This window comes from Gobio gobio, assembly GCF_949357685.1.
Source record: "Gobio gobio genome assembly, chromosome: 10".
NCBI classification, from domain to species: domain Eukaryota; kingdom Metazoa; phylum Chordata; class Actinopteri; order Cypriniformes; family Gobionidae; genus Gobio; species Gobio gobio.
Genome location: NC_137116.1, coordinates 31,464,650 through 31,489,363, shown reverse-complemented (window position 1 = coordinate 31,489,363; position 24,714 = coordinate 31,464,650). Strand labels below are relative to the sequence as shown.

General features: G+C 38.0%; 3 protein-coding genes across 5 annotated transcripts in view; 1 reads left to right on the top strand and 2 right to left on the bottom strand.

Annotated features, from left to right (window-relative positions):
- The window catches only part of ccdc92 (coiled-coil domain containing 92), a 31,034-nt gene extending 27,109 nt beyond the window's left edge, over nucleotides 1–3,925 (top strand). For both annotated transcript variants that reach the window (XM_079826933.1, XM_079826934.1), the window contains one exon: nucleotides 2,272–3,925. In XM_079826933.1, the coding sequence (XP_079683059.1) occupies nucleotides 2,272–3,149 (878 nt within the window). In that variant the 3' untranslated portion in view covers nucleotides 3,150–3,925. The remainder of the gene's footprint in view (nucleotides 1–2,271) is intronic.
- A 2,317-nt stretch (nucleotides 3,926–6,242) lies between these two features.
- On the bottom strand, nucleotides 6,243–9,007 carry prnpa (prion protein a (Kanno blood group); the record flags this gene model as incomplete). Its single annotated transcript, XM_079827429.1, has 1 exon — nucleotides 6,243–9,007. One exon carries the CDS (start codon nucleotides 9,005–9,007, stop codon nucleotides 8,459–8,461), a length of 549 nt encoding a protein of 182 aa, XP_079683555.1. The 3' UTR covers nucleotides 6,243–8,458.
- A 7,571-nt stretch (nucleotides 9,008–16,578) lies between these two features.
- Nucleotides 16,579–24,714, bottom strand: part of rassf2a (Ras association domain family member 2a) — a 31,067-nt gene continuing 22,931 nt past the window's right edge. The window contains exons 7-10 of one of the 2 annotated variants that reach the window (XM_079826399.1): nucleotides 24,479–24,632; nucleotides 23,757–23,878; nucleotides 23,540–23,637; nucleotides 16,579–17,805 (exon numbers count right to left, since the gene is read on the bottom strand). In XM_079826399.1, the coding sequence (XP_079682525.1) occupies nucleotides 17,736–17,805; nucleotides 23,540–23,637; nucleotides 23,757–23,878; nucleotides 24,479–24,632 (444 nt within the window). In that variant the 3' untranslated portion in view covers nucleotides 16,579–17,735. The remainder of the gene's footprint in view (nucleotides 17,806–23,539; nucleotides 23,638–23,756; nucleotides 23,879–24,478; nucleotides 24,633–24,714) is intronic. The other variant, XM_079826400.1, reaches the window with a different exon arrangement.

Sequence of the window (24,714 nt, the reverse complement as noted above, 5' to 3'; positions counted from 1 at the left end):
ATAACTGGGGTCGCTTCATCCCGCGGACATGAAAAAACAGCCCGCGGCAAAACCACATACTTGGCAACATTGCCGCTGCCTCGCTAGCGTTGCTGAGAAAGATGAGACGTATATAGTGACGTAAGACATGGCTCTGTTGTGGCTCTCAGCAGGTGGAAAAGCAAACCGGTTCTTAGAAGGCTCATCAGTCGAACCAACAATGAACTGGGACTAGCTCTGGCTCTGAATTAGCTCTAGCACTGCCTTGGTGGAAAAGGGGTATCAGTCGCGCGCCTCACCCTGGTGTTTATTGTGCGTCATATACAATGTTCATTCATTGAGATGAACTGAATTAGCGCTCTTTACCGATCGCTTGACAAAGTGCAAATCTCTCAAGAGCTCAGTCCAAGTGCTCAGCGAGTGAAAATACATATGCGTGTGTGTAAAGGTTCCAGATTGCAGAGGTAGCTCCTCGTTTAGCGATAAACTCCACCGCAGCTTCCGCCATAGTTGTTTCCGCTCTGCACGTGAGCTGCGAATGGGTCGCGTCATCAATAGGCTTTTTTGTTATTATCGCTGGTACCGCTAATTCTAATTGTGGGGAGAATTTTTACCGGTGCATTGCAAACGATAAGATATCGCTCATCCCTAATGGCGGCGCAAAATGGTGACTTCACTGTAAGGGGACCCGCGGTGTATGTAGATAGAAATTGCTCATTCTAAGGTAATACAAAACATAACGGTTCATTATGTGTAAGGTCTTTATACACCACTGAAAACATAGCTATGTATATTATATTGCATTTCTGTCAATAGATCCTCATAAATATTACACACTGCACCTTTAATATTGAGAATGATTTTTAGAACGATATATATTTATCGTTATCTTTTATAATTTAAATATAAAACTGAATGTCTAATCATGTCATCATTCAAATATGAGGATGATTCTCTCAGTAATGTGGCTTCTGTGAGCTTTTATGTCAAGAAAAGTCTAGGCGTCATTTCAAAAAGGCCATTTATTTCAGAACATTTGCTATTGTAAAGAGTAGTTTTTCATTCAAATAAATCTGCAATAAACTGCAATAAACTACTAATTATAATGGATAAACAGTTACTGAAAAACTAAAGCAACTATTTACAGAGATTACAAAGTGTAAAAAGCTAATTTAGCTGATAATAAGTGTCAGTAAGAGTCTGCGCGCTCCACTGCAGTTGCGCCATGGAGAACGCGCAGCCAGCGCGCAAACAGTATTCACCAAAGCCTACTTACGTAAACTGCGCAAGATCATGCCTTTTGATTGGTTACTAAGTCCATCAATCAAACCTTTGTTGGAAAGGCATTGGCTGGGCACCGAGTGCCTTTATCCAACGAAAACCATGGGCGCAATGATTGACAGCTCACCAAGCCTGTAAAGCGCTTCCTCTATATGATCCATCCCAGGAGAGTCTCTGATTGAAGGAGAGAGACGAGGGTTGATCCATTTCACATGGGAGAAACTATTCTAGCAGGGGGAGTTTGCCAGACACGGATTAGAATCGATATTTAATTGAAAATGGACATGATTGATTACGCTAACTCAAAACTCTCTTGCAAACAACGGAGGATTTTTAGTTTTTTCCCTATTTTTTCGTTGTTTTGGATTAAAAAGTGGGATGCATTTTGAAGAGTGGACTCTTACACAGAGATGTATGCGGGTGTTTATTGGATTCGTCCGATCTGATCTGAACGACAGGAGATGAAAGATGAGTATCGCTAATATTTTGCTAATGTTTACATGGACGGTCCTTTAGCGTTTCATTTAACCCTTTCCTCTCTGGTGTATTTATTGCAAAAACAAGTTCAGAACATGAATCTTGAGTGTTTTAGCTTTCAAATGATGCATAGTTTGTGATAGTTGATTGAAAATTTTGTATAAAACAAAAGTAAATAAAAGTACACACCCCCCCACTTCCGTCAACCCCCCCGCCCACGATCCGATGCGGGTTAAGAAGTTAAAAGTAGGTATTTTAGGAGATGCATAGGTAGCTCATTGGGTTTTGGAATAGAGCAGGGCTCTTCAACTCCAGTCCTGGAGAGCCAGTGCCAGGCATTCGTACCAATTCCAATTGAACCCACCTGCCTGTAATTTTCAGGTAATTCTAAACACCTTGATAAGCTTGTTTGCTTGCGTTTGGTTATGGTTAGAGCTAAACTTCCATCCAGGACTGGAGTTGAAGAGCCTTGGATCAAAGCATGTGTATAGCATCCCTTTAAATGTTTGCATGTAATGTCTTTCTCTCTCTCAGATGATGGTGAGGCTCGCTGCAGAGAGCTGCACCAGCGCTGTGACGAGCTAGAGGCTCAGCTGAAGGCAAAAGAGCAGGAGAACACGGAGCTCCTGCGGGATCTGGAGCAGAAGAACGCCATGATCTCAGTATTGGAGAACACCATCCGTGAGCGAGAGAAGAAGTACCTGGATGAACTGAAGTTGAAGAGCCATAAGTTGGCTGTGCTGTCTGGAGAGCTGGAGCAGAGAGCCAGCACCATCGCCTACCTCACCTCCCAGCTCCGCGCTACCAAAAAACGCCTTCTCGCCGGCGGCACGGCAGGTATAAGCCCCTCCGTCAGTCCCGTCAGCTCTTTCAAACCCACCCCTCCTCCCGCTCCCGTGGCGTCGGGAAACGACAAGGACATCCGCCAACCCGAGACTCCTCGCAGGCGCATGCGCAAAAGCCTTTCACAGCCGCTGCACTCTGAATACACGGAGCTGTACCGGATGGGCGCCACAGACGGCCGTAGGGTGGTACTGAGAGATTCGGTAGATGCCATGCCAGATCCTACACCATTCCTGCAAGCCAGGGAGCCAGCGGCCCCTGCAGAGTCTCAACCGGTGCTGCGGGAACGCCCCTCTGTAATCCCGCCCATCGCTTCTTCGACCACACCCCCTGCACCTTCAAGCCCCGCCCACATCCCTGTGCCTCCGAGCCCTAGGAATAGCCCAGCACGGGAGGGACCCCATCCCCGCGCTAACGCGCATATAGGAGTGGCGCATCGGATCCACCGCTCGCCCTCAGCAGGTGGAGGCGCGGCGCGGCAACAGGCGGAAGTGGAGACCCTCGCCGTGGACCAGGTCAACGGGGAGCAGGTGGTTCGCAAACGCTCAGGTGCAGACAGAACTGTTTAAGACTGACGCACTTACACATCCTAAAACATAGTATATCAACATAGATGTATTAAGACCAATGCAGTATATGCGGATCTCCTTATGACTGTGAAAACACACACACACACACACACCCGTACAGATGCTCAAATCATCAACATATCCCCAACAAACCTGTCATTAAACGTATAAAACACAAACACACCCCATTATACGCTACGGATAGATTTAAACAACTAACAAACACAATCCCACAGCACAAACTTGGGAAATGCTAAACAATACACACTGGCAAAGTGTGGCAAAGACTGTTGTTCCGGGAATGTGAGAGAATTTGAAAGACGGAGAGACTACGGATGGCAGCAAGAGCTTCTGTATGTCCTGCTGCTTTTATGCAACACTGTATAAATGAAAAGACTTTAGTTCATGGTCATTTGAAGAACTCAAGTCAGTTGAGAAGGAGAACTGTGAGCATGCCAAATGTTTGTTTTCCTTTCCCATTTGACTTTTTAGCATCTTCTTTGCGCTTTCTGTTCTTCTCGTCATTAAAGTCCCGCTGTTTTACTCAAGGTGCAAGCACACACACACGCACACACACACTCATATATTGCCAAATGTCGTCATTGCCTGCTGATTTAATGTTCTAATGCATATTCATATCTACTCATATTTATTCATGAGCACTGCAGTAGTACTGGAATCTCCACTCTCCTGCAAATCTCCTTCCCCTCTCACTCACATATCTACAGGCTAATGTGAACAATCCTGCTGCTCCTTATTAAACTCCTACAGAAATCAACAGTCTCAAAGAGGTCAATTCAATTCATAATCTCATTGTTGCGCTTTCTTTTATGAATAATACTCTACATATGAAAATAATTAAAGATAGTGTGCTATTTGTTGTGGAAGGTGAAAAAAAGTTGAAGCTGGACTATTTTGGGAAGAAAGGCCTCCTGTCTTAATTAAACACAGGGTAAATAATTCGGTGAATATCAAGTGTAAGAAAATGCTCTTTGTTAGGGTTATTTTGCACATGAAACGGGCCTGTTTTTAGGACCATGCCTTAAAGAAATAGTTCACACAAAAATGAAAGTTATTTTACTTTTTCTCAGCCTTATGTAAAAGGATCAAAATGAGAAATCTTAGGGTGCTTTCACACTAGCACTTTTGGTGCGCACCCGAGTTCGATTGACGTGAGAGTTCGGTCCGCTTGGATGATGTGAACGCTGTCTTCCGAACTCGGGTGCGCACCCGCGAACCGTGCTCGAGTCCGCTTAAAAAGGTGGTCTGGGGTACGGTTCATGTGAACTCCGGTACAGTTCACTGCTGATGTGAACGCAATCGTACTAAATCACAGAAGTGAACTGTTATTAATGACGTATGATTTGATAAAAATGTGTGTTTTGTGTGTGTTTCACTCATTTTCCGTTATAGATCTACGCAGTTTCAAAGACTTCTATGGTGCTTTTGCATCCTTTTTGAGGCTTGAAAACTCCAGTCCCTAATTGCATGGAAATTTTTTTTTATTTTTAGTTATTCACCGAAGAAAGAAAGTCCTAAAGGTTGACGATGAATAAATTATGACAGAATTTTTTGAGGGGTGAACTATCCCTTTAAGACTTGATAGTTATCATCACAATTCCTCCCAGTTCTCATTATTGTTATTTGAACAATGTGCTTCAGATTCTATGACTCTCAATTTGCACAATTTAATTCTGCTGTAGTTCACTTTTCAAGTTTGATTTATAAGTTTGCAGACGAGAGAAGAAGCTGGTTGAGCGCTCATACACACCTAACGTAACAAGCACTCCATTCATGTTTCACATGTTAAGTGTAATCTAATCACGTCTGTTTGTATTACTGTATGATGTACATTTAAAATACTTGACTGGGAATCAGGCCAGAATTAAGAACATTATGGATTTTAATGGATGTTTTACTTGACTGTACTTGACTCTGACTAAAACAAGCCACATTTACCCATATTCCCTGCTGAAAAAAATCAATAAGGCATAAGGTATGTTTTGCACACTGGAAGAAGGGGTAGGGAATACTTAATGTATCAATGTATCAAATTAATGAGAATAAGTTTGATACTTGACCATTTGAATGGAAATGTCCTGATGCAATTTCTTGAAGCTCCAGTTGATCTCTTGATGAGCGAGAACCAGTTTGAGTCAGAAGATCTTTTTTGAATGGAAAGACAAGCATAGAAGACTTCTAGTTCAGCATCATCTTCATGTCAGAATTTCTTAGAATCTGCCTGTGGTCGATGATCTTTTAAACCACAAGGATGTCATAGGCCTACCTCCAGGGGGTTAGTTAGCCAATGGTAACATGCTTCTGGAAGGAAAGTTTATGGTCCTTCGTCTTCGAGCATGCTGTTTTGCATGTAACTTGACTGGGTGTTGATGGGAACTTGTAGATTCTTGTAATAGCCTACTAATATGCTGCATTGACATCAACATGTAATGTAAATGATAATTCAGGAAATTGAAATAGAAACTCTAGATAGGCTACCACACATGATGTGACCTTGAGGCTAAAAATGTGTTCAAAGAGTTTAGATTAATACATAGGCAAAACATTATAGGAACATTACAAAGGAAATTTGGATATATGGTTGTGCATATCTCAAGTCATTATAATTTGAGGGTATATGATCAGGATGGACGAGTAGCCTACATTTGTCTGTTTCAAGTGAATTTAGAGTGAAATTTGACATTCCTTTGAGTTATCTTGATGATTTATCACTTAGGGGGCAGAACCATCATGGTTTGCTTGGGTGACGGGTATTATGGATTATTTATTAAAGGTAACAAGTAAGCAAATGCGGTACGAGAACCTGTGCTATATCGTGAATAAGTCACGGCTGAAGGGCGTTGTATTCACGATACGGTTTCCACACAATTTAAATATTAAAGCCAAGAAATATGTATCAATGCAACTTTCACGAAGTAAAATCACTAAAAGCCTTCCTTCCGCTGGCAAAAAAATAGTCCCTGACCGCAGCAACAGAACTTACATTATTACGCCATTAGATGGCGACAAAGAGTGAATCACTCAGTAGTGAAGACTTTTGAAAGGACTGAAACAAGATATCACAGTGGACATTCAAACGTTTTTTTTATTATAGACATAAGACTGACCTAAAGGAAAAATGCTAAATCAGGTAATACACGGAGACTGTCCTCGCTGCAGCCTGATCAACCAAATACGTCATCTTGCCACTCGGTCACGATCTCTCTCACAATACTCTTCTACATAATACAGCAAAGTAAGCTTCAATTAACAATATCAATGATAACAAACATATGTTTACGGTGAATGGTTGCTGCTAATGGTGTGCAGTGATACAGAGAACCGTTGGGTGAGGGTCATAGCAGTTTTTTCATACCGTGAAAAAAATACAGCTATTGACCAATCAGAATCAAGGACTGGAACTAACCGTTCTATAATTTAGAAAACTGTTCAGTTAATGAATAAATACACAGGAACAAATGAACGCACTATTAACGCTCTAGTAATTAACAAGGATCTGATTATCGAATTAGCAGGTAATAGCGCTCAGTCAAATGTTGTAGTTGTTCATTACTAGCTCAGTACAGGCTAACTATTTTTTCATACCTACCAGAGAACTACTATATAAAGGTTCATAATAAACATGAATAATGCATAATGTATAATTAATTCTTAAGTGAAGGTAATGGTAACCCACTAATGACTCGAAGTTTTCCAGCAGAAATAATTAGGCCTACTAGTAGCCTAATTATTATTGACTGAAGTCATTGTAAGCTTTTGAGTTATTTGTAAGGTTTTGGATAGTAATGACTAAAGTGTAACTTACTACATCATTCTAAAGGAATTACTAATTATTTGGTTCAGTATTCAAAAATGAAAAGCATGCTAACTCCCTATAGTAATTACTTAAGTCATCATAAGCTTTTGAGGTTTTGGAAAGTAATTCCTTCCTAAGGATTTGGCAATACTTGAGTCATTACTAGTTGGTTACCATGATCTTCACTTTAGAATACTGCTCCAAATAATAATTAGTAATTCCTTCTGAAGGATTTGGCAATACTTGAGTCATTACTAGTTGGTTACCATGACCTTCACTTTAGAATTAATTATACATCATGCATTATTCACATTAATAATGAACCTGTATACATAGTTCTCTGGAAGGTATGAAAAAAATAGTAGTTATTGATTAGCTAACAGTGAACTACTATATTCGACTGGGCACTAACTAATTACTAATTCGTTAATAAGAGTTTCTTGTTAGTTAATAGTAGTTACTATACTAATAGTGCGTTACTCATTTGTTCCTGTGTAGTTATTCATTAATTACGGAACAGTATTCTAAAGTGTTACCTTTCTTAAATATTACAAATCATTTTGATCTGTCTCGGTCACTACACCAGCATGGGAAGCGGCAGTGTTGGTGGACCAGCTCAGGTTTGCTTGAGAACCATCCGGCTATACCAGCTCTACCAGCATAAACCAGCCTGGACCAACATGGATTTCAGTGTGCTTATCACCCTCACACAGAATGAAAAATGACAAAAAGTCAAGTATTTTATCAAGTATATTAATTTAGTTTATTTTAACAGTACAAAAATAAACAGACCTAAGAAGGTGTACAAGCGAAAGCAATGACATCTTATTGGTTTAAGACAATCATCTGCTTGGTGAAGAGCTCGAGGAAGTGAGGTAGACGTCGCCCGAGCCCTTTAACAAGATTTGCTCTCGACTTAACACTTTGTCTAGCTTGTTATGGTTTAATGTGATTTTACCATAAGCCTTGTTTTATTTTGAATGCTTGCTGACGTAAATGGCAGGAACAAACAGATTAAAACATTGAGAAGGTTGAAACGGCTCAGTTGAGAATTAAACAATCAATGAACAATATACAGGAAACATATACTGTATATCCATGGTGCTCTGAAACTCTTTAGACAATAAACTACCTGCTCTTCATCATTTTAAAGAATACAAAATTCCTTTATTAAGTAAAACTAAACCATGAAAAATCTACACTGTTCATTAAAAAAAATGTACAAACTTCTGACTCAGGCTTGTGCTCGTCATAACTCGCTTCCAAGCCAAAACAGGAAACAATGTAAATGGACGTGGTCTATTTCTTGGGCAGAAATAGTGCATGGAGGCCTCAGTAGTAATGAAATCCTTGATAGTGCTGTTTGATTGCATTTAGTCCATGTTTTAACACTGCATCTGTCACACATTTTTAGTTAGTTAGAATTTTTTTTTGATTGACAGATGCAAGAAGGTGCCCAAGAATGACCTCTGTCAATTGCCAAAAGTAGCTTTTATGACAGAAAGTACCCAAGTAAGAATGACATCACGAGTCCTAAGACTGTCACACAGCTGTAAAGGGGTCCGGCACTGGCTGCATCTGTGTAGTAATCCACATCTGTCTCGTTGTGGAAGTCTCTCGCAAGAGGGTCTGCTGAATGCCCACCACCATGTCCTCCATGCCCGTGTCCATAACCGTGCCCATAACCGTGCCCATAGCCACCATAGCCACCATAGCCTCCATACCCGTGCCCGTATCCGGGTTGAGCCATGGAGCTCAAGCCGTGGCCGACCAGCATTCCCCCCACGACTCCAGCGGCAGCCGCGCCTGCTACCTTCCCAGTGCTGTGTCCCGTGGAGCCTCCGGTGTGGACGGGTGGAGCACGGTAATGCCCACCGCCTCCTCCCCAGCCCGCACGACCGGAGCTGCTGCCGCCCCATCCTCCACCTCGGCCCCCGCCACGACCGAAGCCCCCGCCCCGACGCGACTCGACCGCCGGAAACATCACAGTCAGGAGTAACAGGCAGTTCATCAAAGACAAGAGTTTATATTGGGAAAACATGCTGGGAGACGCTGTGAAAACAGAAGGTAAGAGGTTGACTAAATCCACGTGCACTCTGGTAACAATGTACTAGATGAGATCATCTGAAGGGTTCATGCACACACTCTTTGAAAGCAAAGCGCTAAACATAATCCGAAAAACCAATAAGTCTTTGACTCATTGGTCACAATGAGATTTGTCCTTCAGTGATTAGTGGACACAGAGGACACAGTGTCATGAGAGGGATATAGACAGGGCCAATGTTGCCACGAAGAGAAATTAGTCTTATTTACTCAAATGTGTACAGTATTTTGGGTCACACTTTAGATTAGGGCTCAATTCTCACTATTAACTACACTCTAAAAAATGCTGGGTTAAAATCAACCCAAGTTGGGTTGAAAATGGCAATTGGGTTGTTTTAACCCAGCGATTGGGTTGTTTTAAGCAAACATTTAACCCAACCGCTGGGTTAAAACAACCCAATTTCTGGGTTAGTCCATTTTCAACCCAACTTGGGTTGTTTTTAACCCAGCATTTTTTAGAGTGTACTTTAACTTTTGCCTCAATTAACTCCTAATTACTGCTTATTATTAGTTGGTAAGTTAGTTGTTAAGTTTAGGTATTAGTTAGCCTAGAAATCTAGACGCACCCTAGCGGCAGCAAATCTAATTTGCAGCCAGCGTCTAGCAACTCTCCGTTGGCTTGCGAGCTGGAAAAAACGAACTCTAGTCAGGCCAATCACATCGTGTATAGAGTCGGTGGGCGACAGAGTTGCGGCGGTTCTGCGTGCTACTTGTAAGAAGCTGGCGAACAGCGGTCTTTGGAATCGGCAGAGTTGCAACAGTACCGTATGAATTCCCTGCTACTTCCCTGCTAACAAAGAACGGCACTGAAGACATTCTTAAAAAAGGAAGATGTGTTCGGAGTTTTGCCGACCGGATATGGCAAAAGTTTAATCTATCAACTAGCTCCGCTTCACCCTCTTTGTTGCTCTGGTTGGTTGTAGCGCTATCCTATTGCGTGCAGAGGGAATTTGGAAGACAACCGTTTATCCTGTCCCTCGGATTGATGGTGTGTTCCCAGACCCAACATCTTGTTGTGGGTCTGGCTTGTCAGGCCAGGTGTTAGTAGGATTAAGGGATGGATAATATGGCCATGCAGAATAAGGCATTAATATGTGCTTAATAAGTACTTATGCTACCTTCACATGCTAGCAGAAATGTCCCACTTCTGAAGTCGTGATTACGAGTACTAATTGAACGCGTGATTACGCAATCATGTCCATTTTTTAAACTAGTACACTATTATTTACAATTATTTCGATAGCACATGAAGGCAGCATAATAAACAGCCAATATCCTAGTAATATGCATGCTAATAAGCAACTAGTCAATAGTGAGAATTGGACCCTAAAGAATTTTTTTTGACAATGTACAAAGTACAATTTTTATTTTTCAGAGGATATAACTTTTTTATTATGTATAATGTAATTTTTAGTACCCTACTGACAAGTCTTTTAAAATTATTTTTAAGTAAGTAAGTATATATATATATATATATATATATATATATATATATATATATATATATATATATATATATATATATATATATATATATATATATATATATATATATATATATATATATATATATGTTCTTCAAGCGTGATTCACTTTAAAATATATTTATGTATGTATGTTATGATCGAGAGTCAAGACAATGAAATGAGCAGCACATGACCTTTTCAGAAACTGGGCCGCCATTCTGGCAGCTTTGGAAAGGTAATCTGTTTTAGTTCAGTTTGGTTGTCTCTTAAGAATATTCTCACCCCTGCACAAATCTCACAAACGCAACAAGACATTGTCCAGTTTTAAAGTTGTTCAATTTTGGACTTTTACAAATGAACCGTTTATAAAAATGTATAAGGTCACAATGACCCTAAAATGATCTAAACCACTGGAATTTGCATCATTTTCATTCAGGTATCTTCATTAACATGATACAAGCATTTTGTTAGAAATAAGTACAGAAATAAACAAGAATACAGCTTTCTGAGTATTGTACTTTCCTTTAGAAATAACAATAGAAATAGATATTATAAAACAAAATAGTTTAGTTCCTCCAAAGGTGAATGCACTGACTTACGTTGAATACGTATCTGGAGGAAATGTATTTCGGAAGGTTCAGGATGGCTGTCCAAGTGTCGTCCTCCTCTCTAGTCTGCTGTCTTGAATGAATGAGAGTATGAGAGTGAACTCACACATGTACACGTACACAGTGGCATTAACTGACTGCTGCCCATTCTCTGATTGGCTGAGTGAGTGAACCTACGTCGGTCCGTCTCACCGGCATAGGATCAGAACATTACTCTAATCCATCAACTGGATTAGGACAGTCTATGGATTTGACATACGTGTTTAGGCCCAGGGGTCATACTGTGGGGCTGTCGTATCTCTCCATGAGCTCAGAGATGGTGGTTAGGTAACCCATTAGAGGACCTGCAGTCAAATCATGTGGAAGACTGAGAGTTGCACAATGTTGACTTTTTTTTGTCTTGCAATTGCGAGTTTATATCACTCAATTCTGAGAAAAAAAGTTTGCGAGTTTGGCCTATATCACGTGTAAACTCACAATTGCTTGAGAAAAAAAGTCAGAATTGTGATAAAAAGTCACCATTCCCTTTTTTGTTTTTTATTCAGTGTCAGAAACAAGCTTCTATAGTAATACATACAGGTTTGTAATGTGTATTTGCATCTTAACAGATCTGTAGTGCATATAGAGCACACTGGATGTAGTGCACTGTATTTATATTGTATTGGTATGGTTGATGTAAACACAAAATAATCTGATCAACAGATACAAATTAAGATTGTAAACTCATGAATCAAACTATTTTCTCAATTGGATTCAAAAATACCTTGCCCACATGCACTCAAATTTTTTTTTTTTATGCTGTTCACTTTAAACTATTTATTTTTATTTAACACCATAAGGTTTCTGGTTCAAATTTGATTGCTTCAAGTTAAATTGACTTGAAACGGTTACTCTTTGATTTAACTTGATGTTTTCATTTTGAAATAACATGTTTCAATCAAGTAACCGAATAAAAATAAAAATGATACTTTAAACTAACTCAATTCAGTTATGGACAGTGGTTCCACACAACCAACTTAGTTTTTAGTAACATTAAGGGCCCTATCATACACCCGGCATAATGCGATGCCACCACTGTAAAAAATGTTTTGAGTTTAATACAATTACAAATTTGAGTTAAAGGTGGTGTAGGTAAGTATGATCTAAAACACTTTTGTCCAAATTTGTTTAAACTGTCTTTATATGTCAATACATAATTAAAATTTAAGTACTCTGAAAAAGAGAGTATAAAAATCGAGTGACTCAAGACTTTTTAATCTGCAATAAACACCGCTCATTATTTTCGTTCGGGCCGAAACAAGTGATTGGCTTGGGCGACTGTCACTCTCTCTCGCTACCATGGCTACCGCCGCTTTTGCTCCAGGATCTGCCCACATGCGCACACCCCAGTGTTGCCAAGTCGGGCTACTTCCACACTGTTGCCGCGGGCTTTTTCATGTCCGCGGGTTGAAGCGACCCCAATTATGTGATGTTTTGCCCCGGGATTTGCGAATTTTAGCAGGCAGCCCTACCAAAAAGACACATGTTTTACCTCCCAAATGCGATTTTGGGATTTTGTTGTGAAAACCTGGCAACCCTGGCGCACCCGTTTGAGTTCAAGAGGCTGTATTTCTGCTGGACAGGTAATCTTTCATTTTGATTATACATTTTTTTGGATTATGTTTTCATGAAGCATGTCTCACTAGCACACGTAACTTAGCTGCCTAATATAGCTAACATAACATTACTTAGCATAAAGTTACAATGTTATACACTTAGCGAACCATTAGTAGAGATGATACTCAATATGCCTAGCTCAAGTTGATCGCTGTCGTGTTGAATTTCGCAAAATGTAACTTTAGATAACAAAATGCATGTGTAAAAGCTAGTACACCGCATCCAGGAACTTTTTTTTAGAACTAAGTTAGCTTTAGCTACTACCCTCTGTCTAAACTCTTCTACCATGTTCACCGGGAACTTTACCTGCACGTTTATTTCGGCCCTTGGTTTGTTTTTATATACTCTACCAATGTTTACATCTTGTATCTGTGTGTGTCGTAGACACTGTGTTGTGTGTGTATTTTAAACTTTACCAGTATCGTTATTCTAGCTTGAGAGTGAGTACTAAAATACATCTTATTTGTTTATATTCATAATGATAAAGTTAGATTTTTTATTACATGTGATTCTGACATGATGTCACTACATGCACTCCGCTCCTTCTTCTCCGCTCATCTCAAGTAAATAATGCGCCTTTCAGCTGAGCGGTCGGCGTGGCGCGTTCATGTGTTTTGGGGGCGAGGCTTTGGGAAGAGCCCAGAAGGGAGAAGGTGGAGTGAATGGAAATAATGAGCTGTCTTTAAAACAGTCGTGAGAGGTCTACAGACACTCAATTTTCATACTTTCTTTTTCAGAGTACTTTTTAATTATGTATTGATATATAAAGAAAGTTTAAACAAATTTGGAAAAAAGTTTTATTTAATTTTTTTTTTTTTAATCCAAATCCTACCTACCCTACCTTTAATACAATGAACATTTGAGAATCGACATCACCCTTTATTCAAATATTATTAAAAGATTTTGTAAGCATATTGCATAATTGTGTGTTTTATTTGTAATAATGCAGTGAAACATGCCAAATTTAGCTCATTTCATGTTTTACCACAATTTTTATTTTATTTATTTATGCAGTTCATATACAATAATATTTTGAGTTTCTATTTATTAAACCAATTTCCTTCATGGTATTAACTACATTTTTTTATTTCAATGAACTCAAAATTAAGGCAACCAGGTTACTTACTTTTTTAAGTTTAACCAACAATATTTTTTACAGTGCAGACGCGATAGTTTTTTGCTAGTTTCAGCCCGACGCAGTTATCATTTTCATGTCCTGCACCACATTGTTTAAATAGCAAATGTACTCGCACCCATCTGTTCGCCATGGGCGTGCTGGTCTGAAAATGAGGTGTGTTCAGGCGCATTGTTATTTTGAGGCTGCGCAGTATTATTTTTGTTATTTAAAGGGAACGTTAGTGATGTGCGTCTATAGGTGGGTGTACAACACGCATTCACTCAACTTGTTACACACATAGGGATACGCAGCAGCACACAAACATTTTTAAATATTAAAAATAAAAGGATTCCTCACTGGAGAACCATTCAGTCTTTCCGCTCGCAAATTCCGCCATGTAAATAGCGAATACGCTATGGTGGATTTTAAAGGTTTATTCAACTGGCTTTTAAAGGGAATGGGAGATGACACCCTGATTGATTTATTGCATGTTACTCCCAAAACACACCCATGACTCATTAAGAGACTAGGTACAACCCTTTTGGACCATGTGCCTGGCGTGTTGACCGTGGTTTTTTTCCGTCGTTAAACTAGCAAAAGTGGATTCAGACTAGGGCTGCTCGATTATGGAAAAAATCATAATCACGATTATTTTGGTCAATATTGAAATCACGATTATGTAACACGATTATTTCACATGACTTTGGGAATGTGTTGTATTTATTAAAAATACACCTTTCAACAATTCAATTGAAATTGTAACATTTGTTGTACTTTTTGAACTATTAAAATAAATAATATAACATATATTCAAATCAAAGTATAAAAGTATTCACGTAAAAATGATAATCACAAATAAATAAGATAAACAATATGGTTCGGCTAGATATGCTTTTCAGGTACGTCTAACATTAGTTTTCAGGTACAGAAATGTCTCAAATGTAAAATAACATTGCATATTTGAGTGCATAAATTAAAGATTAATCCTATTAAACTTACAAAAGCTATTCAATCCGGATCGGATATGCGTCGTCTTTCTCGACTGTATAAAGTTCACTTAAGGCATATACAGACTATGTCTGCTAGGATACTCATCAAGATGGACATGTTGACATACGTTTTGTGTGAGTTTGTCCGTTCAAGAGCAAGACTTGAAAGAGAACTCAATATTTGCGCGCTGAGAGACGTGTGCGCGCTCTCGGATGAACGCACAGAGACACATTTTCTCACAGCGCGCGCGGCTTCTCATTCGCGTCTTCTGGCACTAAACCCGGGTGATGACGGTGAAAACGACTGGTCATATTCAAACATACGGCAGCACTCGCATGCATTGAACAAAGTTTACAAAGAGAGAATTATTTGAAAAATATGAGGGGGAAAAAAGGACGTTTACACGGCACCCCTGCTCTCGTCAGTTTTTGTTTCTATATTAGATTGTCATAGGTCACTCTGTTTAATTTTCAAGTGGTTAAACAAATTCGTGGTGTTCTCTTGCGTTGCAGACACTACATGTAGCAAATCTTGCACGTAACATGTTTTTGCTCGTCGTCTGATTCCTCGAAGCCAAACTGTTCCCAGACAACGGAGTTGGTTTTGCCTTTTTTGCTCACCAAACGCTGCTGTAACTGCCCTCCTTCTTCCATCTTTACTCGCGCCGAGTTTTTAAATTCCAGCGGATGATATGCACACGAGACTCCCGATCTGAGAGAGATTTGTGGGTTCGGGAGGGGCGGATGAGCGCATGCGCGTTTCATTCAGAACGCAAGGCAAAATAATCGTTTTTTCTCGATTGTACTATTTTGGTGATCGTTGGGAGGCGAAATCGAAATCGAAATTCGATTAATTGCACAGCCCTTATTCAGACACAACTTAAGTGCACCTGCGCCATGCAACGCAACTGACTGAGGAAGAATATGTAAAATAGTTGTCCAACCAACTCAATCACTTTGCTGTAACTTAAACTGGTTGCATTTACTGAACATGTTCGGTCAAGTAAAAACTCTCCAAATATTTTTCACTGAAGCAGGACTCAAACAGGATTTTCACTTCCCATCATGCTTTGCAAAGGGGCTGAATTGGGAGAGTACATTTTGAAATAAAGTGTTATTTTAAGCTTTTTCTAGTAAGATGAGAAAACTGAGAGACTTTTTAATGTTTACTGTTCTATTATATTGATATTTAAAAGTTTCTGTTATGTTAGTGTTTTGGGGTTTGAAGTGTAGAGCATGTGCTTGGGTTGAGGACATGCTAACAAGAGTTAAAATTGCTTTAATAATAAAACAATCATTATGGTAGTGCTTTGGATGAAATCAGTATCATTTCTAGACTGCCAACACCAAACATCTCATGTGAAAAAAAGTTATATTTCGTTCGCTGAGCTCTTCTGGCATAAATGTCAGCTTAGTTTTTACTTAGCAACTTGGTATGCCCTTGTAAACAAAAACAAAAAAAGATGTTTAAGGTTCATTCTGTACACTCTTAATAAATGTTATTTATTGGCAAATATGGTTCCATGAAGAACCTTTAACATCCCTGGAACCTTTTTAGTGTACAAAAAGGTTCCTTAAATTATTAAAATGTTCTTCACATTAAGAAAAAAACTATTCTTTTTGGAACTTTTCACTGAAAGGTTCATTGGGAAACCAAAAATGGTTCTTTGGCATCACTGCAAAAACCTGGAACCTTTATTTTTTTGCATAGAACTTTCAGAACTTGAAATCAGATTGGATTCATTCCAATTGACGGAAATTAGTGTATGTAAACAAACCTACTATACACTCACACACACATTTATTCCAATAACAGATGCATTCGTTTGTGGAGGTTTTGAATTTTCTGATGATAACATTTTATTTAAATATAATTATCACCTTCTTAGTTTTACAATCAGAATTATTATAATACAGACTAAACACATGCCAGATGAAATGGAAGTCATTCAACAGGTGTGAATGAGAGTCTAAAAGAAAAATATGAACCTCTTTTCTTAGCTACAGCCAGTCCTCTTCAGGTACACAGTCACTATGATTTTGCCAAGTATTCCTGGATCAACATATTTTGTTGAGCCCGGAACAACATTCCTGCCCGAAAACATAGTCCTAAAAGTATCAGAGGGAAATGATGTAGAATCATCACTGATGTAGATCCAGGAACATGTTGTACTTGGTGAAATCACACTCACCTCAGGTACCCAAACACGCATACTAGTCATACTGACTCACTCACTCAAACAAACAAACAGCATTCAGATGTTCAGACATTCCCTTGTGCTTTTTCACTCTGTTCTCAGTCATCCTTTAAGTTCACAGTCTTTCACTTCAGTATGGGATACATCTCTCACTATTCTGGCACAAAAAGATTTCTTAATCACTGTCTAATAGAGACGTTGGTCAAATGGAGTCGCGCTTCAGACAGGTTGGCTCAGACCGCATGTATTCTCAATACATCCAACATGTAAAGTGATCAGTCACTCATGACCCTTTATAATGGGTTTAAGCAAACAAATAATACTAAAGTTGTAAGCATTTCTCTTTGTTACTTTGTGCTTGTCAGTATAATAAAATTTCCCTGGTTTAGTGGAATGTGCTTTTATATTATTGTACCTGGATGTGATTCACAACAGCACCAAATAATGCAGAGGAAAAAATATACAAAGAATTATTATATTACAAGATGTACCATCCATCTTCACTGGTCAGCAAATATCAATGCATATTTAGTGGTTTAGATTAAGAATCATTTGGGGCGGAAGGGGCTGTTGAAAATCTGTCTGGAAGTCCATTGATTGACATGAAGCTCTGAGAGAAGGTTGAGAGGGAGTCACATACAGGTGGAAGCCTCTGGTAAACACTGAAGCTGTTTCTCCATGATACATCGCAGATACTTGTATCTATTCAGAGAGAGAGAGAGATAGTTATTTAACCCTATGATGCATGGATTATTATATCAAAGAACAAAAAAAAACCTTTTGCAGAAGGTTGTGGTTGGATTCTTTAAAAAATATTACGACAGTCTCATATGCTCACCAAGGCTGCATTTATTCGATCAAAAATACAGTAAAAACTATGGATGTTTGTTTCCGCCACAGAATAAAAAATAAAAAAGGTAATTTCGAGTTTTTATCTCAATTCTGAGAAAAAAGAAATGCGAGATATACTGTAATGCACGAGTTTATATCTCGACATTCTGACTTTATTTCTTGCAATTCAGACTCTCTCGCGATTGCAAGTTTAGAACTCGCAATTTGGAGGGAAATTTTTTTTATTGAGAGATCAACTTTTTCTTAGAATTATGAGATAAAAAGTTGCGATAACCTTTTTTATTTTGTGGCGAAAACATAAAAAAAAAATGGAAACACTTTATTTTACATTGTCCTACATGTAGTTACTATAGTAATAAATGTAGTTACTATAGTAATAAATATAGTAAATTATGCATAATTACATGCAACTAACCCTCAACCAAACCCTATACCCTAACCCTATAATAAGTGAATGTAGTTAAAACTGCTGTCCGTAACTTTTTTTGTGTTCAAGATTTACAAATATTATATAATGAGAATGGACCGCATGAATCCATTTCCCAAATTGTGTTTTTGTCTTACCCTGAATCATTATGGTACACTTATAATAAGTGTTCATATTGGGACTATTTCATACCGGTCTGGTAGGAACCGCTGCGGAGGAGCACAGTCGCTGCGTGACTCGCCATAGACATAAACAGAGAGAAGTAGCTCTGGCTGCAATGTTCTTCCGCAAGACGCATGCAGTTCTGTTTATTAACCACTAGAGTGCAAAAAGTTACAGACTGCAGCTTTAATTAATATTCATCAGTACACTGTAAAAAAGACACCTTAAAATAAAGTGTAAAAAAAAATCATCATTGTTAAATATTAATAGAATATATTATTAGAATAAAAAATATATTTTTACATATAAATGTAATTCGTTCCTGTGATGGTAAAGCTGAATTTTCAGCATCATTACTCCAGTCTTCAGTGTCACATGATCCTTCAGAAATCATTCTAATATGCTGATTTGGTGCTCAAGAAACATTTTTTTATTATTATCAATGTTAAAACAATTGAGCTGCTTCATATTTTTGTGGAAACCGGGATACATTTTTTTCCAGGATTCATTGATAAATAGACAATTCAAAAGAAAATGTATTTGAAATAAATAAATACACTAAACTTTAAACTTATGACTGATAGTGTATTATATAAAAAATAGGCTAATATGAATCTTTCTTAAAATCACAAAAAGAGTATTATATGTCAATTGTAAATTACGATAATAGTAAATATTATGCTCCATTATCGTCCATTAAACAGTTAAACACATTAGACATGCAAAGTCCTGTTAGCCTTTCTGCCCAATTCGTTTCTGGATGTTGTGCTGGTCTGCTGCTTTGACGTCACAGCTCAGGATAGTCACTAGTGAAGGGCTTGTGACTGTGCGTCTTCTTGTGGTGCAATCAGCCAATTAGCTTTGTCATGACATCATTTTCTGTGGCTCTAGGGGCAGCAGTCACGTGGCATTTAGGTTAAAAGAAACCTGGCCTGACCTGAGCCACCGTGAGCAAAGACAACACATTTCTGTCACATACTTTCTGTGCCAGTTGAGAAAGTGCAATTGAGGTGGAAGACATCTCTCTTCAGACCTTCTTGCATACAACGTGAGGTAATGTGATAAACGTAGCAAGATTGTGTGGCAAAGGGCTAAATAAAAAAGGCCATATAAAATAGCCTGTTATTTTAGTACAATACATGTTAATTGAGTATAAATTGAGATACTGTTAGTTATTCATATTTTTAATTAGTTTTTACTTTTATATTTTCCATTTTGTTGTGTATTTTTGTCATACGTCTATATAGTTTTTATTCATTTATATTTCTGTTTTAATTATTTTAGTATATCAAGTAAAACAAAAAAAAAAGAGAAGCTATCTGAAATCAAACAAATGTAGGTTTTCATCCATTTTATTTTATTTTATATTTAATTTCAGTTACCATTTTATGGTTCTTTTATAGTTTCTTCTTGACATTTCGGAAATCGCAAAATGAATTGTGGTTAATTAATTTAATATATCGATACCAAGTTTCTGTTAATAAACTTATTTTCAAACTTTTAACTTCTGTTAAAAATTTGAAAATAAGCAGCTTTGTTATAATTACAGCAGAAATAGTCTATATTTCTTATTATAAGAGGAGCCTTTGAATGGGTTTTTTGAATAGGTTGAAGTTGAGAACCTGATAGAGGCAGAAACTTTATGTAAAAAACCCCAGATTTTTGCATTTAAAGATACTGTAACTATAAAAATATGCCTGCAATTTTTGAAGTACAGTATTGTGTCATTGTAGCTGTACTTTTGATTTTTTTCCAGTGCATTTACATTGACCAGCAGATGTCTCCAGCATGTGGTGTTCTGAGTGCTCTGAAACACTGGCTGCACCCGAAATCGCATACTTCCTTACTATAAAGTAGGCAAAAAAACTATTTTCCGAATTCACAGTACTCATAAAGAGAAGGCAAAAAAATACTTGGATGACCTGCTACTTCCGGTGAGATTCCTAAGTGTGATCTCTGAACACTTTACTATCCCATGAGGCCAAATGAGAGGATTTGTGAAGGGCAGTGACGAGACACAACTGACGCTGGTAGGCATAGGCGTAATTTACGGGTGGGACGGGTGGGACATGTCCCCACCACTTTTTGCCAGGCTCGATATTGTCCCCACCACTTTTTAAAAGTAATTGAAAAATAGATTGCGGAAGGTGTGTATTAAAACAAAAGCACAATCTACAAATCGTAATACATTCATTTAACAAATTTTTCCGCCGATCAGAAGCTTTTTTTTCCATTACAGATTTTTGCAAAACTTTTGCCATATTTCCTAATAGTCGATAAAAAAATATTGCGAAATGACAGCGTTTACATTAACTGATGTTATGCGACTAAAACATTTTTTTTTCTCACGTGATAAGTCATTCCAAAAATTATGCCACGTATGTTTTTAGGTTTATGTATATCCCATCCACCGCACGCCATTATCTTTACTGGAAGGAGACGAGTGTGTTATTCAAGCACTGATGGCAAGGAAAGCTCCTTATACTTGAGCGGCACATACGAGGTGTTTCTCTCTCTTATCTGCTTCAAGGTCTTGATAAATTGTGGTATTTTATATTCTATTGTTTTTTTATGAGTTTAATAAAGTACTCGTCTTCTTTCCAAACATACCGCGCCATCTGTAAAGAATGATCGACTTTTACGCCAGGTTATTGTGACGCATTGCTGCCACATACAGAGACGAGCGAAATGTTTGAAATTGCATGATAACTCAAAGTTTTACACTTCGTTACGGGTAACAGGTGCCATGGACCGCTCATGTTAGCATCAGTGGCATAACCGGTGCACATATATCATAACTCTATAATAGGCCTACAGTAATATATTGTATGCTATACTGTAATAGCTACATATATTCTAGAAATGTATTAAAAAGAAAGATGCTTTCAGCCTTACTCAAAGGCCGCGGAAACAGGCCAGTGGGTTCGTTACGCACGTCAATCCCGTTCTTATTTTGCTTCTTATGTATTAAATAGCCTATACAGGCCATTCATTTATGAATCCTTGATCAAAATTAAAATACAATTTATAGAAAACGAAATTCACTTTAAAGAAATGATTTCTGCAAAACAACACTCAATAGAAATCATGTCTGACCCCACTCCATGCCGACGAAAGCACCCGCGAATTCTTTAATATTTTTCATTGTTGCAGTTTTTTTTACCACTTTGTTATTTTGGCTCGGAATTTCGTTTGCTGGAAATATGAACTGAATTTAGAAATTACATTTGAAATTAAAAACTTTTTGTTTAATAAACAAAATACATTTTTTAAGCGTTTGGAGAGTAGGCTACATGCAAAACGTAGCCTATTTAGATTTATAGTTATGTTTAAATATTAGCCTATTATATTATTATTTAATTTTTATATGTTGATGATGAAAAGTGAATTGTATTTTAATTTTGATCAAGGTTTCATAAACTAATTGCCTGTAGCCTATATTTAATACATCGGAAGCAAAATAAGAACGCCGGGAATGCATTGAACCCACTGGCCTGTTTCCGCGGCCGTTGAGTAAAGCTGAAAGCGTCTTTCTTTTTAATACATTTCTAGAATGTCTTAATTACAGTAGGCCTTATAGATAGTTATGATATTTGTGGCTGCACCGGGGTCCGTCATTACAAGGTTAAAGTTACGCCACATGAGCGGTCCATGGCCACCTGCTCTGTTAAGAACTATAGGCTACATCAATAAATTAGGCTAACAATTTCGTGCTATGGGCACTGCCACCGATAAAGGCAGCGGATGAGATATTTTACGCTGAGCTTCTGCTTTTCAAACAAGTGTGACAAAGGCATGGGCTAAATAAATTCTCTAATATGGATACAGACATAGTTATATATACACACATCACTATTCAACACATGTCCTTATTAGGAGAAAAATATGTCGTTTTAACAACATACAATCTCGTTATTACGAGAAAATTATGTCGTTTTTCTGACATAAGATTTCGTTATTACTACATAATTGAGTGGAAAAATAATATGTATGTGGCAGAAATGCGTCTCCGTATTAAATAAACACGTGTGTGTGTGTTTTAAATAAACACATAGCAAAACGAGTTGTGCGGTGTCCCGGTGTCCCCACCACTTTTCAAAGCAAAGTTACGCCACTGCTGGTAGGTCACGTGATAACGACAGCAAGGCAAATACTACACGCATTCATACTATAAAGAACATACTTTAAATAATTACTTATTCAAAATAAGTACCTACTCCACTCAAAAAAATTATGTGTTTGCCTCTTGTTCAGTTTAACTAATTAAAATGAGCTAAAGTAGCTAAATTTTTTAACATTTAGTCACAACTTAATTTAATTGTGTTTAATCAACCTAATATATTTAAAACTCAAGTTTACTTAATTCATTTGTGTTAAAACTACACAAATCATTTTTGTTGACAACTAACTGGGCAGTGGATCTGTAGTTCCCAGCATGCTTTGCAAGGGACTGCATTAGGAGACTAATTTTATGTTTTTCAGTAAAGAGAAAGATGTTGCAAGGTAATGTTAGTGTTTAATGTTCAGTATTTTGGACATTTTGAGGAGTTTCTGTAATGTTTTTGAATTTTGTGGCTACCATTTTGCAGAAGAATTGAGCCTTAGTCAGGAGTGAGACCAGTCTTTTCTTATTTGTTCATCATATACATTGTGTATAATGATGAATGAAACTGCTTATATTTAATCGTCCAATTAAATGTTTTAATTTAAGTTTGACAAGTATAAAAAAAGTCATTTTACAAATATATAAAAATCATTTAAACTGTATTTGATCAAATTGAGTTGGACCAACTCAATTATATTTCATTGCATGAATTAGTTTTTATGAGTTGGAGCTACACATATTGATTGGATAGAAAACCTGCCCTCAATTAAATTGAGTTTGTTCAATGAGTTTTTGTTTTGTGTATGCGATTTCGGACGCAGCCACTGAATCATTTAGCGAAGCAATTTATTCAAAGCTTCTCCCATCTACTTATGTAAGGTGGATCATACCTGCTTCTCAGCTTCTGCACCTCCCTGTCCTCCTCTTCCTTCAGTTTGGTAATAAAGCTCTGCAGGACAGGCATCTCAAATTTGATGTACTGCGCCACCTAGAGCAGTGGAGAGCAACTGCAGTCAGTTATGAGAATCTCCTTGTATTTCAGTATCAGCAACCTCACAATCTCGAAATGATATGCAGATCAACCCTCGTTCACACACACACACTCACTTCATAGGGAATCTCCTCTCCCAGATCCTGCTCCATGAGAAAGATCTTGCAGACGTGCTCACATGGTCCCTGAAGTATTCTCACTACCAATGGGTAGTCTGTGCGCTTCAACTGAACACGCTCTGAAACATAGAACGCATATGTATACAACTCAATTTATACATTTTCTGAAGAATATGTGGGGTACAATGGGGTTAAAGGCACATCTTAAGTAAAATTTTCTTTTTAATACACCCATAGTGTATGATTGCAGGAAAAATATTTTTATTGAGTCAGCCATCTATTTATCATCATGTCAATTATTGTGCCTTTAGCCCCAACATTTATTGGTATTAGATCAAATTAGCACAGTTGTACCCTAATGTTTTCACACAAAAAAAAAAAACTCATCATCATGATCCTAGTGTTGCTATGTGATTGCTTAGGTGTTTTGCTTACTGGCCCAAAAGAGCCTTGACACTCTGGTTTCTAGATTTGGCTGGGACCCTCTTTCAATGTTAGTCTACGTTATTTTTTGCCCACTTTAACATCAACCGGGCAAATTTACCAAACGTCAACATTCACCAGAAGATTTGAGGTATCAGATTCTAGTCTGAACACATGTTCAAAGGAGATTCTAGCCTCCACTATAGTATAATTATAGTTTATGTTGTTCTCAGTCCACTAGATGGCGATTTAGTGTTGCACAGCCAAGTGGAAAATAAAAGAAGACAGCAGCTGACCTCCGCTGGTGTGAACGAGGTAGAGGGCGAAATCATCGGGGCTGTTCTCAATCTTAAACTTGTTCAGTAACACCCGCAGCACCTGTGGTGTGGTCATACAGCTGTTGATCCGTACGTTAGTTACAGAACCATATGCAGGTGTGAACACGGCCGTCTGAACGAGAGAGACAGAAAGAGGAACAAGAGATTGCATGACTGAGATGGAACTTATACTCAAACGATCACACGCACACACA